Source organism: Bombus vosnesenskii, unplaced genomic scaffold (genome assembly GCF_011952255.1).
Source record: "Bombus vosnesenskii isolate JDL3184/JDL3185 unplaced genomic scaffold, Bvos_JDL3184-5_v1.1 scf7180000014105, whole genome shotgun sequence".
NCBI classification, from domain to species: domain Eukaryota; kingdom Metazoa; phylum Arthropoda; class Insecta; order Hymenoptera; family Apidae; genus Bombus; species Bombus vosnesenskii.
The window spans coordinates 4,431,371-4,445,715 of NW_022883371.1; the positions used below are offsets into that span (position 1 = coordinate 4,431,371).

Here is a 14,345-nt window from a genome sequence, read left to right on the forward strand (position 1 = left end):
GAATACTACAACAAAATAGATCCACTGTAAAAAGAGGCCACTGGTAAAATTCATCTTATTTCAAACGGTACGCTCGTGTCTTTGTAAATTCCTCATTTGAAATTTTTTATCAAGCAGTACGCGTATCGTATTTTGTTTGTATTTTATATCTTATATGTTAATACAAATTGAAAACTATTTGATATCTTGCACATAATTACAACATCATGAAAGTGATTAAAGTGTAATGCTCATTCAGGCAATACTTAATGATGCAATGCCACGATTATACATACTGTTGTAATCATACATCCAAAAAATTTGCGAAAGAAAATTTTATTTGTTGTTATTAAAAATTCTATTATATTTTAATCATCGACTGATTTCTGAAACTAATTAACACATCTCTGAAGAAGTGCTTATCATTGAAATTCGTGTATTCCACGACGGATGAAGAAACGTCCAGGCAGGTGATACTTTTTACGCGTTGGGTCAGAAGATCAACGTTGAACAGTCAAAATGAAGTGCGATGAATATAAAGGAACATGTTTACCAGAGAATGCAAAGCACTTTTGTCTTCGCAGATCGGTGGAGCTGTCTGGTCAACGACCGTGAAAAAATTCGCGTGTTCAACGATACAACAGGACGCGGGTTAAATTCACCGACTGTATGGTACTGTTCGCAAATGGCGATTCTACCGATAGTTTACCTGAACAGTGGCTCGATCAGCTGACATTTTATGATTGATAAATTTGAAATACGAGTTCAAATTAATAAATGCCTAATTACTCTACTAAAAGTATAAACAGTAACCTTCATAGGTAAACATTATATAGTCAAAGAGTTTGAAAAAATGACCTGCGTCTATGTTTTTATTAATAATTTGTTAATTAATAGGAAAAAACTTTATTTGATTTTGATCTAATCTAGAATTATGTATCGGAGAAGCAATGTTTCCCAATATTTTCAGAAGATATTGTTAATTTTAATAGCTATATAATTCTTTCTGCTTGTAGCTATACACTATATACTTACAACTTAACATACGAAATGCAGAGAATATTACAGAATATATAGAATGTATTAGATGTAAATTTGTAATTTTATTTCTTACAAAATTTGTCAATATTCATTCGTTATATGTTTCTTAATTATTCACATTAATAAAAATATATTGATTTCATCACCATGCTAATACTATTTAAGTAATTCCTGCTATAGTCAAATTTAAATTGTGTATTAAATATAATTAACGAATGTGATATCGTTATCACTTGAATTATGTAAGATGGACAGTAGTGAAATGCCCAATTTTACTGACAAATAACTCAGATATATTTCAGCAAATTTAGCAATTATAATTATATTTAATTCATTATTTCATAAAAATAAAATTCCATAAAAGTCAACTTTTCTTACTATTCAAATATAAATTGGAAAAATCTAATTAAATATTTTGATGCAATATTAAAACTTTTAATCTTCTATTTATAGAAACCAATGAGCGTTATCAAAACTGTTCTCCAAAATCTTCCATTGGGTTTGCGAAAATCTAGAAGATAAAACTTGTTAAAATGCTTTAGAAGAAAGAAATGTACCAAATAAATATACATTGAAAATAAAATTAATAATAAAAAATAAATAAATTTTAATATTGGATGAAGTTCAAATTACATTGCAAAATTTAAATTCTCTATGCTAAATATGAAATACATATTCATCATATATTCGAAGATTAGCACAACTAATAAGAGACTGTTTCCAGAGCTCTCCTTCGCTACTTAAATGCACGAGGAAGTGCTTGACTCAGGTCTATAAGAACACCGCAAATCATTGCGTACCTGAAACTTTAGTGAGTCGTTACTCGTTGGCCATCGTCCCTTTTTTTTTTGCTGCGATGGATACTGATGTTGAATCCTGTTTAAAAGACTGGAACGACCTAGCACAAGAGTACAAGGAATTAGAAGTAAGATAATTTTTTGTTAATCCTGGGTACTGATGTTGTCGGTGGTTTAAACGTTGGACCATTTTCTATGAGGTTAAGTGTATTTTTTATTTATCCATAATCGCAACCGGTGCATAAAAATACTTTTATATAATATTTCCTGAAATTAAAAAACCCTTTTTTCGAAAATATATTCATAAACGTGTTTGAAATACTATCACGAAACATTTCTTTGTTCTTTTCGTTACTGTTCATTGTTTAATCAATACATTTGGAACAAACAATATTTCTCCATATTGTGTGAGGTATTTTGAATATTAATGATGTTTCAACGTCATCAATATTTCAATTTTGTTAACAGGCATTGAACAAAGAATATCTTGCAAAATTAGAGGAAGTAAGTGAACTTCAAGCAAAATGTTTGAAAGGAATTTCTCACCAAAAATACCGGATGAGTATAATATCAAAATCATTGAAACAGTAAGTAATTGTTTTAGTACGTATATACTTTTTCAATTAATTTTCTTCAAATAATTGAATATATTCTCATTTAACTTTAGGTTACATGCGAGCGAAGCACAAAAAAGTTTAAGCAAAGAGATGGCTAAAAGAAAACAGCAGTTACATGAAATAGAACAAACATTACCAAAACCAAATGGCACATATCTTCAAATTATTTTAGGCAATGTTAATGTTTCCATTTTAAACAAAAATGATAAGTAAGGATGACAGTAATAGTCATTTATCCAACAGACAAAACATTATAGGACGTATATTTGAACATCTCATTTATCTTTCAGGTTCAAATATAAAGATGAATATGAAAAATTTAAATTAGTCCTTTCTGTAATCGGTTTTATTTTATCTATGTTAAATCTGGTAACTAATGTCAGGTAATATATATTATTTATTTTGTATCGAAACAGAAAGTATATTTATAACAACCTCTTATTGGTAATATCTGTTGCAGAACTTTGGAACTTAGTTTTATGTTCCTTTTAGTCTGGTATTATTGTACATTGACAATAAGGGAAAGTATATTAAAAGTAAATGGTTCAAGAATAAAAGGTTGGTGGAGATTTCACCATTTCTTTTCGACTGTAGTATCTGGTCTGTTATTAGTATGGCCTAACACAGGGCCATGGTATGCATTTAGGCAACAATTTATGTGGTTCAATGTTTACATCAGTATGTTATTTATCAAAAATTTATCCAACAATTTCTTTTATTTACATAAAATATAGTATGTTTTATTTGCAGGTGTAGTACAGTCTCTGCAATTTTGTTATCAGCGGGGTGTTTTGTATCGGTTGAAAGCATTAGGTGAAAGGCATAATATGGATATTACTATCGAAGGTTTCCATTCATGGATGTGGCGTGGATTATCGTTTTTATTGCCATTCCTTTTTGTTGGATATGTATTTCAGTTATACAATGCATATGTCTTATACACATTAGTATCCCATCCAGAAGCTACATGGCATGTTCCAGTTCTTAGTGGTATGTTCTTGGTATTGTTCCTAGGTAATACAATAACAACTACCATGGTAATTCGTCAAAAACTAAGAGAACGCGTTAAATATCACTTTGCTGGAGTATTTTTCTCCAAAACTGAACGAAAAAAGGAAGTAAATGGGGAAAAGGAAGTGAAAGCTCAGAAATGCGAGTGAAATAAAATTAACGAGAGTTTTTTAATCAGTCGAGTATGATAAAAAGATTAATGAAATATGGAATGAATATTCACGAATAAGAAAAATGCAAATGTCAGGCAGAACTATAATGAAGAAATGCAAATAAAATAAATATATCGATTAACTCTGACTAAAGAATACCAACCAAAATTAAACAAAACACTGGAAAACTCTTCCATGGATTGTCGTCTTTCTATCACTCTCATTAACACAAGACCCATTTAAAATATATGTACTAACATGTAATGTAGAAATGAATTATTTGGAAGTATTCTTTTTGTATGCCTTTCCACATCAAGTTTACTTTTCTAGATATCAACAAAATTACGCGTATTTACTATTAATTTAAGAAAAAATTAAAGTGTATTAATATACCCTTTTAAAACAGCAATTTTATGTAGCAATTTAGTAAAAAATTTGTTCACGTTCTATCTTCTAAAAAAGTGTTCCTTGAGGATGTTATATTTTATACTTGCTAACATTTAAATTCATGTTGAAATTTAAATTTATTTCTCTCAGAAATGATATATAAACAAATTTTGTTTGTGTCAAAACATAAATATACCTTGTACGTGTACCAAGAGAAAAAGAAAAATGGTCTCACACGTAATGTTATATTCACATAGGAGTACACATGCGCCTATATGTGTGCATGTTATTATGTACTATTATGACAATTTAATTAGAACAATATATGTTCACGCACACACCCGTATACTCATGGGATACTTATGCTAGTTACAGCTAATAGTCACTTATAATTATCATGCATGACATTTTGCACATTTGTGTAATATAAACTTATTTGTTTTGTTCTTAATATATTTATTAAATTATATATGTAAATAAAAATATGTAACTCGCCTAATATTAAATAAAATAATACATTTTCAATCATACGTGTGTACATGACCGTGTACGTATATTTGTGCTTATATTTCTATTGATGCAGAAAATCAATAAAATAAAACAATCTCATAGTTAATAGCGAATACATATATCAACTTACATTCCAAATTTTATAAAAAAAAATAGCGATTTATTGCGTAAAAAAATCATGAAATATCCTATCTGTAATGAAGCTATTTTTTTGCAATTCATTATTGTTAGTACGTTATTTTTATTAAATGTGTGTATAATATGTTTTTATCTCATGTATGAGAAATATATGATTTTATATGATAGTTGTAATTTTATTTATAATATTAATTGCATTACATTGCATAAGTATTCATGACGATGTAAATTCATCGCAATCATTGTTACCAATGTACGTAATAACGGATGTAACAAGTAAAAGTGTGTAGGTGTGCCGATAGTTCTCCGAAGTAAGTGTAAGCAGTAAGTACACCACTAGAAAGACGTCAGTCGCGAAACGTAATAAACGCATTTTCTCTATTCTCTGCAATCTATGTTCAGGTATTTTGAAAAATAGTCAAATAATATTTCCTTCTAAGTAAAATGCCTGTAAAAATATCTTGGCCGGTTGTGGCAGCTGTTATTTATCCGAATATAGGAGGATGGGCTGGAAGTTATATCACTAGAAAAAATATCAAACCCTGGTATGAGGTAATTAAATCGATTAATCGTTAGAACTACTCAAATCCAGTAGTGGAACATGGAGTCAGAAAATTTTAGCCAATAAATTTAATTTATGAACAAATATACATAGAGAGTGGTATAAAACTTTGTAATATACTAACAAATACTAGTTTTGAATATTATTTCTAATAAAATAACAAAAGTCCCGATTACTGTATCTATTAATTAAAATTGATTATGTTCAATTTTTACTCGGTTAAAATAAGGATTTATTTCTAAATAAATTATATATTTCTCCGTTTTATTATATTATATTAAATGCTTGAAAAAGTCTCATATATTCAGCAACTTAAAGAATATTGTAAGATAGAGATTCTTATCTAAGAACAGAACACGCGAATCATATATTATCGTGTGAATATATGCGATATAGGAATAGGAAAAAAACGTTGCATAGGAGCTCTTTCTGTCCTTGTCTAATGAGATATGCACATTAACGCTGCTTGTTGATCGGTGTTGTGCTTTCATATTTATTGTAAGCGTTATTAGAGAAAAACACAAGAGGCTTGTATGTAGCGTTCTCTTTTTATCCCTACATCGCTTTTTCAGAGAGATTCATTCGTTTTTAATATACTACAATGTATCTTCACTTTTGACCATTGGTTACATTAAAATTCTTTTCAAATGAAGTTAGTTTTAATAAAATAATAAATGTTTTGAATCATATTTAACAGTCTTTAAAAAGACCATGTTGGACTCCACCAAACTGGGCATTCGCTCCAGTATGGACAACCCTTTATTGCACAATGGGGTATTCTTCATATTTAGTATGGAGAGATGGTGGTGGTTTCAGGGAAGCAATAGTACCTCTTTCTATTTATGGAACTAATTTAATACTAAATTGGTCTTGGACGCCACTGTTCTTTGGATTACACAAGATAAAATGGGTATTTTGATAGAAATAAATATATCACAGATTTTAATTACCTTTCCATTTATCTCCTTTTATGCTTTTAGGCTTTGTATGAAATTGTTTTATTATGGGGAAGTACTGTAGCAATGGGTATGTGTTTTTATCATGTGAATTCACTTGCTGGTTGGTTGACTATTCCATATTTAGCATGGGCTACTCTTGCTACAGCATTGAATTACACAATTTATAAGGATAACAAACCAAGTATTGAACCAGCTGTGGATGAAAAGAAAAAATAATATACTTGGTGATACTTCTGTAGCAAACAACATTAATATAGATCACCTAATGAAAACAATACTTTACTCTTGTTTTTTTAACAGTTACTATATCACTATTATCTTATTTGATAAGAAACATGCCTTGCATTGAACGCACAATGCTATTAGTATACACATGTTTATTGTTTGATATGAAATAAAGGTTAGTCATAAAGTTAATCAACCATACGTACATTACAATATATATATATAATATAATATCTATATTATATATATAATTTAATTTCATTGTTCGCATTATTAATAAATCATATAAAGAAACTTGTACAGAATCACTTTCGTACTCTTCCACGGGGTAATCTACCCTATTCTGTGTAAGATCTAACAAAGTTACTATATATGTTATCTTAAATTTGCTTCTTTCTACAATGTCATCTTTGTAGCAAGGTCTTAATGATTAATGAATTAACAGTTTTTATACAGAATAGGGCAGAATATCTTACAGAAAAGAGATATCGAGCACGGTACAGGTTTGGGCGGGTCGCTGCACTCTGCTGCCATTTTTCACAAGCGCTATGTAGGATCGGTTGCATAAATGTAACCTTGTTGTTGAAGTACGTATAGGCGTTTTTCAACAGCATCTTTATCTAAAATAAAATATATACATTTTAATATCTTGATTAAAAATAGGAATATATATTCTACAATAAAAAAAATATATAAATTACATTTAATAAGGAGGGCTCTATCCTGACTGTGGCTGACATGTTGCGATAAAGAATGGAGCAATATCTGTGCTGTATGATACCGCTGAAAACATTCTGCAGGGTTGCCAAACAATTCGTCTAGTGCTGCTGACTGACACTGTTAAAAATATAGTTTTTCATAAATATATCTATTTCATAGGTATATTTTTACCTAGTTAAAAAAAAAAAGAAAGTAAAAGAAATTTCCCAGATACTTACCATTTGAATGGCATGGTTGTAAAGAATTTTATCTGCAGTAGCTCCTGTCTGATGAAGAAGCCCAGCACTATTGAGCTGTTTACATTCTGAGAGGCACGTTCTGAATTTTTCGTTCATTGTATTCACAACTGAAATATAATCATCTCTATATATTATTATATTTAATATACAATAATTATTCATAATTATAATAAACGAAAATTACCTTCTTTAACGGTAGTAGTTGGCTGCAACCGACCAGCGTTAAGTTGTTGAGTTGCAAGATTTAGTCCAGAACTGAGCCACTGAAGAGCTCTAACAAGTAAAATTACTTGTTCTGCTCTCCTCCTTGTTGCAGCAGTGCTTGCTTGTTCGATACCACCCAAAGGCGCACCTAAAGGTCCTGCTCTTGTTCTTGCTACTTCACATACACATTCGCATAATGCAACAACAAAGTTTAACTTCGCTAATATTTCGTTGTGTTCTCGTTCCAAAAGCGTCTCCTCTGGAAGTTCAGGTGCAAAGAACGTCAGTGGTCGATCATCTGTTATCGTAGGATTTACTTCTGGTAGGAGATTTTGGAAACTACCCGCCTCTGTAAATATAGTACCAAAAAAAAGAGTGAAGATATTGACTAATTTAACATAAAATATTTCTCCTGCTGTAGCACAAACAATTTGTAAATAATATAAAATGCGTACCAGATATTTCAGGAAGTGTAACAGCTCTTGTTCCAAAAGGAATAACTGGCGAATGCCTCAATGTGTTGTTATTATCCTGAAATGCTCTCGATGTAGGAGAACCTAACACTGCCAACGGTCCTGTTAGTAATGGCGAAGATGCACTATTATTTCCAGTCGAACGCCTTAATGGTGACGTCCCACTGGAAGTATGTGAATGCCTTGCAACAGGACTAACTTGCCACGTATTTGGTGGTGGAGGTGTTTCACTTAATCTGAAAATAATCACAGTTAAAAAAGATGATACACATACGACAAATAAAATAATTTATACCAATAAAAAATTAGTATACCTTCTACTGGGTGGTGTACCAATGACAAATTGAACACTGGGTGGACTAAGAGAGCCAATATCAGGAGCATGACTTCTATGAGTATCCACACTGCGTTTCATACTTATAGGTTGCGAGCGAGGAACAACACTACTTCCCGATCGTACATTTGTAGAAGGAGATGATGGTTGTGCAATACTTCTTTGAGATGGAACGGGAATTGGCTCAGAAATGGGAAGGAAGCATGGTCGTGGTGGACTCACTGCCTCTCTACTAGTTTGTTTGATATATCTAATCAATTAATAACAATATTAAAAACACATATAATAATAAATAAAATAAAAGATAAATAGAAATTCTTTGTATAAGATGTTATTAAATTACGTACTTTACTTGTTGTGTGTTGGGATTATTGTCTGTGTCACTACTGAGATCACTTGGCACAAGCACAAAGTCATCTTCAGGGCTGGAACACGGACTGGTTGTTTCTGGCTCTGATCTTGTAACAGCCGTAGCTCCTTCTTGAATCGCTAATGTTCCTGGAGAAGCAGGAAGTTCAGCAGGAACTGGACTAGGGCTTTCCCTGGAACCTTGAAGGAAAGGATGTCCAAAGAATTCATCAAAAGGCATACGATCTCTAGCATTACGTCTTAATAAGCCCATTAAAAGATCTGATAACTCAGGTGAAGTTCCGGGTGGGATTCTAAAATATAAGCAATTAAAACAAAAAAGAAAATGAATATAAGCTTCTTTTTTCAGCAAAAGCACATGAGTATATTACAACATACTTAGGTCCAAGATTTGCATTTTTCTCATAAAACAGTTTTAAAGCCTGAGGTGTGTGAGCTTGAAATGGAGCTTTCCCAGTAAGACATTGAAAAACTATTGTTCCTAAAGACCAGAGATCTGCTTTCGCATCATACTGAAGTGACATTATAACTTCTGGTGCCATATACATAGGTGAACCACATAATGTTGCAGCCATTACACCATCTTGTAAGAACCTAGCAAACCCAAAATCCGCTGGAACAGAAAAGTATAATTTAGAACCCTTTTTCTTTACTTATCCCTTCAATTTAGATAAATTTAAACTTTTTTTTCATGTGGTACAATATGTATTAAAGAAATAAAGAAATAAATACTTGCCAATTTTTAATGTTATTTGATGTGGCTGTGGACAAGCCTTACCACAATTATGACTGAGTAAAATATTTTGTGGTTTAAGATCTCTGTGAACTACACCTTTGGCATGTAGTGCTTTCATCGCACCTGCTAATTGCTTTAGAAACACTCTGATAGTATCTTCAGAAAGAGTTCCTTTTGCTAATTAATGAAAAATGAAATAATAGAGTAAATATAGTTGATCTTTAGCTCGTGTAAATATCATTTCAATGTTTTAATAAGACTTTTTTTTTATAGAAAACATACCACTTAAATAATCAGCTAAATCCCCACCATTACAATACTCCATAACCAGGAAGACATTATAATTAGACTCCTAAACAGTAAGTTCATAATTAAACCAATATCAATACTATTATATAATATTTACAAAGAAAGTAAAGATATTTAATGCTTACTAACGTAAGTATTATGTGCTAATTCTCATTGTACTAACCTTGCAGTCCAATAATGCAACAACATTTTCATGATGTAATTCTGTTAGTTCCTGAAACATAATGTTTCAGTCAGCAACCAAACTCATTATGCAGTTGTTATTGAAATATGAAACATTTAAACTGTTTCTTAACCACAGATAATTCTTATTAAAAAATATATGTATTAGTTTTAAACATTCAAACTTCCTTATAGTAAATATTATTGTTCTTATTAATAATTAGTGTAAGATACATAAGTATCTTACGATTACTTTACAATTTTTTATTTCAGGTGAATAACATGAGAAAGATCATGTTTCTTTATAAGTTAAGTAAAGGCAATTCTTTTATAATATAAGTCAAATACAAACATTGAATGTATCTCAAAATATAGATACAATAGCACAAATTACAAACCTTCAGAATCTTGATTTCTTTTCCAAGTAGATTCTGTGATTTTGCCAAACTTTTTTTGGTGATACTTTTGATTGCCACTACAAAATTTGGTTTCTACAAAACAAAAAGGACCATATATAATCACCAACACATATAATAATTGCAGATCACTTAAGAAAACATAATAAATCACACTTTTCATGTTTTACAGAGAAAAGTAACATCAAAATTATAAAATCAATGCAAATAGACTTATCATGTTCTTTTTCTGTTGTCTTCAATTGTGATGGTGAAATCTAGTTTCCACAAAACAAAAAGGAACACATGTAATCACCAACACATGTAATTGAAGATCACGGGAGAAAAACATAATAAATCACACTTTTCATGTTTTACAGAGGAAACTAGCATCAAAATTATAAAATCAAAACAAATAAGCTTATCATGTTCTTTATCTGTGGTCTTCAATTATGTTCAAAGTTTCGTTGATTCACTCCTTTTTATAATTTCATTGACGATCACGATTTTCAATGATCGAGAAAAAACAAGAAAACTCACTTTACGATGTCTACCTCTGAAGACGACGGCGAATGCGCCGTGGCCTATCAGATCTTTCGTGTTGTACTCGTAGTCGCCGACGATTTCCATTGTTGATCGTAATTTCTCGGCGATCGAGAATCTTTCACCGATCTTTAACAAGCAAGGTCAACAGTTTATAAACATAGCACGACAGGCTAGGAAGATGCATTGCCTGCGGAGAGAGAGATCGATACGTGTTGTAAGAAAAGTTGCGGTCCGTAGGATTTTCTGTTCGGTATCAGTCCTATTCTCCGACGATCTTCTTCAAAGACTTAATCAACCTCGGTTATCGGTCTACATTTTGTCCACCCTTATGAATCACATCGATCATTAACTCGAATCACCACACTGATGGTAGTGTATACTTGCAAAATACAAAACACTACGGAGTACGCACTCAGACGTACAGTTGCCTTTGCAAGATGTCAGACGATTTCGTACAGAGGTCGTGTTAATGTTCACAGGTATGTGACTATCGTATTAGAGGCCCGCGACTTAAAATTTCTTCAAATTTGTTTGTGAGTGAATATGAGGCTTACCATAAAATTTGAAAGGGTTTAACATGAGTAGATTGCGGATTTTTATGCAAATTTATATTCCTGCAAATATAATTAACAAAGTAGGATCTCGGTAAAAATTGTTTTACCTATCAAGTATTAGTTGGATATTTTATATAACTTTTCATATCAAATGCATTCTGTTTAAGAATGGAATTTTGCACTCGCAAATTTCATATAAATGCATAAAAATAAGGATATCGTACAAATTTTTAATGAAAATTGTATTCTTATTTCAATTCTATATGGTATGTATTATATGTATATGTACTTTTAAGTATTTTGTACTGCTAATAAATAGAATTTTATATAAAGTTTGATATTTGGAATTGAATTTGTACTACATTTTATAATGAAATTAAATATATATATATATATATATATATCTTTCATTTTATATTCTATAAAATTTAAAGGAAATTGTAAAGTTTTAAATGAAAATAATTTTGCAATTAGAGTTGCTAAAATTAGATTTTATATATATTTCGATTGATATCATTTACATATTAAATCATTTAATAAAAAGAAATAAAAAAAAATATTTAGAATTGAAATAAAATATTTTCCAGAATAAAATTTGATAATCGTTGCTAAATAGTTAATTATAATTTATCTTACGTCTATTTAGAATGTTAAAATTATGAACAATTAAATTATGAGCAATTAAATGCTATTATATATTTCTCTTTACGTCTTCCTTTATTAATTAAATTGTAATATTTAATCGCTAAATGTCAGAAAGTGTTAAATAATAGTAACTAATCAATAACACTGTAAATATATTTTGCTTTTTATCTTTATAACTATCGAGTAACGTATGGGGGCTACAACTTACCAATATACAGTCTTGCAAGATCTAAAATATAACTATAGTCAGCTGTGGTCCCTGAGCGCGTGTCATGCACATGACATATATTGGAATCAAATATTTGTATCTGAAGAATAACGATAAATATGAGCACCTAACCTTACTATATATTTGTGATTTGGAAATATAAGAGAGAATCACAGTTAAATATTGTTTGAATATTTAATATGGAAGTGTGAGTAACTATCTTTTCGTATTTATAATTGTTTTAGTGAGTAGCTATTAAAAACTTTCAGAATAAATTTTATGTTAGGCTCAAAGATTGCTCAGCTTGTTTAAGCAATTATGAGGTTCTAAATATTCTGCAAAATATAAAATCAAATAAAAAACAAAAAATGAAACAAAATCAGTTGGCAAGTATAACGTATCAGACTATAAGATATTTAGAAAAGACTCCATGTAAAAGGCAAACACCTGAAAAAATTAGAGGACTTCTACAAGCATTGGAACCTTATAAACTAACAAAGTGCGAGAAATTAACTCTTTTAAATATGTGTCCTAAAACACCTCTTGAAATACAACTGGTAATATAAAATGCATGATAAGAAATATAATATTTGAAAGTACATATAATTATGTATATATATATTTTTTAGATTATAGAGGATAGTGAAGACCGTTTGACCGATGATGAAGTAAATTCTTTACTTCAAGTAGTAGGAAATTTCTTAGGTGAAGATGAACAAGATGGATAGCATGGTTTTACTACTTTAACTGTACAAAGTTCTTAAAAACATTTTATATACTTTATGTACATTTTATTTATATTAAACAGAAATGGAAATGATATAATATTAAATACATTGTGCAAATAAACTTTCGGTTTGCTCATTATCTTTTATGATCCCCCAGGTCATCTATGGAATCTTCATCAATCTAAAAATTTGTTAAATATCATAGATTGTGTATTTTTAATATCATTCAAAAAAACAATTATTGTTCTTACTTGTGGCCACTTTTCTGGAATTACTTCAAATAGTTCATCTTTTACATCCCCTTGTATAACTATTTCATCGTCTCCTGTTACACTAGATCCACATGCAAATTTACTACCAAAAAACTTTGCAGCTACTTTTAGATCTATGTCTGTAAATTAATATGCATAAAGTTTTAATTTTACAGCTAAGCAACTATCTTGTTTAGAAAAAAAAAAATGAATTGCTATGAATAAGCATTTTATATTACCAAAAGTGCTGAGACCAGTAACAACTGTAACAGATTTCTTTTTCCCTCTAGGTGCTCTAGATACGGTCACTAATTTTGGAACATCTTCTTTTTTCTTTGTCTTAAGCATGCCTTTGCCACCACGTTTTTGTCGTTTCTTTTCATCTTCACCTCCACCTGCCTCTGTAGTAGTATCTTCTACTGCTCACAAGTAAATAAAATTTATAGTATGATAATAGAACTTACAATTTAGAATAACAATATAGAAATTATAATTACCTAATTTAACTTTCTCAAATTCTGTTGGTAAATTCCTTTCTAGCCACTGCTTACACTTTTCATATTCTGGATAATATTCACAATACTGTGATGCAAATGGGAATTACATTTTCAAAAAATCCAAGTATTAACTTTTTGTCATACAGTATAAATTTCAGATACCAATTGTTTAAGATTGCCTTACCTCGATGGGAAGAGAACAATTTCCACAATATTGTACTTGTATCGGATAACTGACATTAGGATCAGGTCCTAAACGCAAATTTGAAGATTCCTCTGCCGACATTCTATCAAGACACTTAACCTTACAGTTTCCTGTAGTTTGATACGAATTTACTAAATAACAAATTAATCCCTTATTAATTTCTTCAATTAGTTTTCTTTTTTCAATATGTTTTTGTACTCTTGTAATACCTTTCTTAAATAAGGTCCAGACAATTTCTTATTCAAATGAGTAGTCACATAAGGTTAGCAATCCGACATCTAGTAATTTTAATTCCGTTTTGTTAGGTGCCAAAAAACGATTTCATTTCTACCAAGTTCTACCAACGAAGGAACGTTCTAATAACGTCCAACTTCAAAAGGAACCATACTGTT

The 14,345-nt window shown here is 30.3% G+C and overlaps 5 protein-coding genes across 10 annotated transcripts; 3 read left to right on the forward strand and 2 right to left on the reverse strand.

The window, feature by feature from the left end:
- Positions 1-1,741: 1,741 nt before the first annotated feature.
- On the forward strand, positions 1,742-4,435 carry LOC117239533 (transmembrane protein 120 homolog). 3 transcript variants are annotated; one of them, XM_033505181.1, is made up of 6 exons: positions 1,742-2,017; positions 2,286-2,404; positions 2,485-2,643; positions 2,725-2,817; positions 2,895-3,112; positions 3,185-4,435. In XM_033505181.1, exons 2-6 carry the CDS (start codon positions 2,376-2,378, stop codon positions 3,592-3,594), a joined length of 909 nt encoding a protein of 302 aa, XP_033361072.1. In that variant the 5' UTR covers positions 1,742-2,017; positions 2,286-2,375; the 3' UTR covers positions 3,595-4,435. The 3 variants fall into 3 exon arrangements, with proteins under 3 accessions (XP_033361072.1, XP_033361071.1, XP_033361070.1); XM_033505180.1 differs by having other exon boundaries at positions 1,742-1,945; XM_033505179.1 differs by having other exon boundaries at positions 1,746-1,945; positions 2,895-2,992.
- Positions 4,436-4,853: 418 nt separating this feature from the next.
- Positions 4,854-6,428, forward strand: LOC117239537 (translocator protein). Of its 2 annotated transcripts, none has more exons than XM_033505188.1 (4): positions 4,854-4,943; positions 5,035-5,184; positions 5,892-6,104; positions 6,175-6,428. In XM_033505188.1, the coding sequence occupies exons 2-4, from the start codon at positions 5,077-5,079 to the stop codon at positions 6,367-6,369; spliced, it is 516 nt and encodes a 171-aa protein (XP_033361079.1). In that variant the 5' UTR covers positions 4,854-4,943; positions 5,035-5,076; the 3' UTR covers positions 6,370-6,428. The 2 variants fall into 2 exon arrangements, with proteins under 2 accessions (XP_033361079.1, XP_033361078.1); XM_033505187.1 differs by having other exon boundaries at positions 4,868-4,956.
- Positions 6,429-6,513: 85 nt separating this feature from the next.
- Positions 6,514-11,299, reverse strand: LOC117239530 (serine/threonine-protein kinase unc-51). 2 transcript variants are annotated; one of them, XM_033505173.1, is made up of 13 exons: positions 10,860-11,299; positions 10,323-10,415; positions 9,926-9,976; positions 9,736-9,805; positions 9,454-9,630; positions 9,096-9,330; positions 8,696-9,010; positions 8,329-8,598; positions 7,997-8,250; positions 7,522-7,890; positions 7,317-7,459; positions 7,080-7,215; positions 6,514-6,998 (listed from the first exon to the last, which is right to left on the reverse strand). In XM_033505173.1, exons 1-13 carry the CDS (start codon positions 10,947-10,949, stop codon positions 6,925-6,927), a joined length of 2,277 nt encoding a protein of 758 aa, XP_033361064.1. In that variant the 5' UTR covers positions 10,950-11,299; the 3' UTR covers positions 6,514-6,924. The 2 variants fall into 2 exon arrangements, with proteins under 2 accessions (XP_033361064.1, XP_033361065.1); XM_033505174.1 differs by having other exon boundaries at positions 7,317-7,444; positions 10,860-11,297.
- Positions 11,300-12,351: 1,052 nt separating this feature from the next.
- On the forward strand, positions 12,352-13,117 carry LOC117239538 (DNA-directed RNA polymerase III subunit RPC9). The gene is made up of 3 exons (XM_033505189.1): positions 12,352-12,480; positions 12,559-12,829; positions 12,902-13,117. Exons 1-3 carry the CDS (start codon positions 12,473-12,475, stop codon positions 12,998-13,000), a joined length of 378 nt encoding a protein of 125 aa, XP_033361080.1. The 5' UTR covers positions 12,352-12,472; the 3' UTR covers positions 13,001-13,117.
- On the reverse strand, positions 13,026-14,318 carry LOC117239535 (density-regulated protein homolog). 2 transcript variants are annotated; one of them, XM_033505185.1, is made up of 6 exons: positions 14,163-14,318; positions 13,933-14,084; positions 13,749-13,833; positions 13,491-13,670; positions 13,252-13,391; positions 13,026-13,181 (listed from the first exon to the last, which is right to left on the reverse strand). In XM_033505185.1, the coding sequence occupies exons 2-6, from the start codon at positions 14,032-14,034 to the stop codon at positions 13,137-13,139; spliced, it is 552 nt and encodes a 183-aa protein (XP_033361076.1). In that variant the 5' UTR covers positions 14,035-14,084; positions 14,163-14,318; the 3' UTR covers positions 13,026-13,136. The 2 variants fall into 2 exon arrangements, with proteins under 2 accessions (XP_033361076.1, XP_033361077.1); XM_033505186.1 differs by having other exon boundaries at positions 13,933-14,063; positions 14,163-14,310.
- Positions 14,319-14,345: the final 27 nt, after the last annotated feature.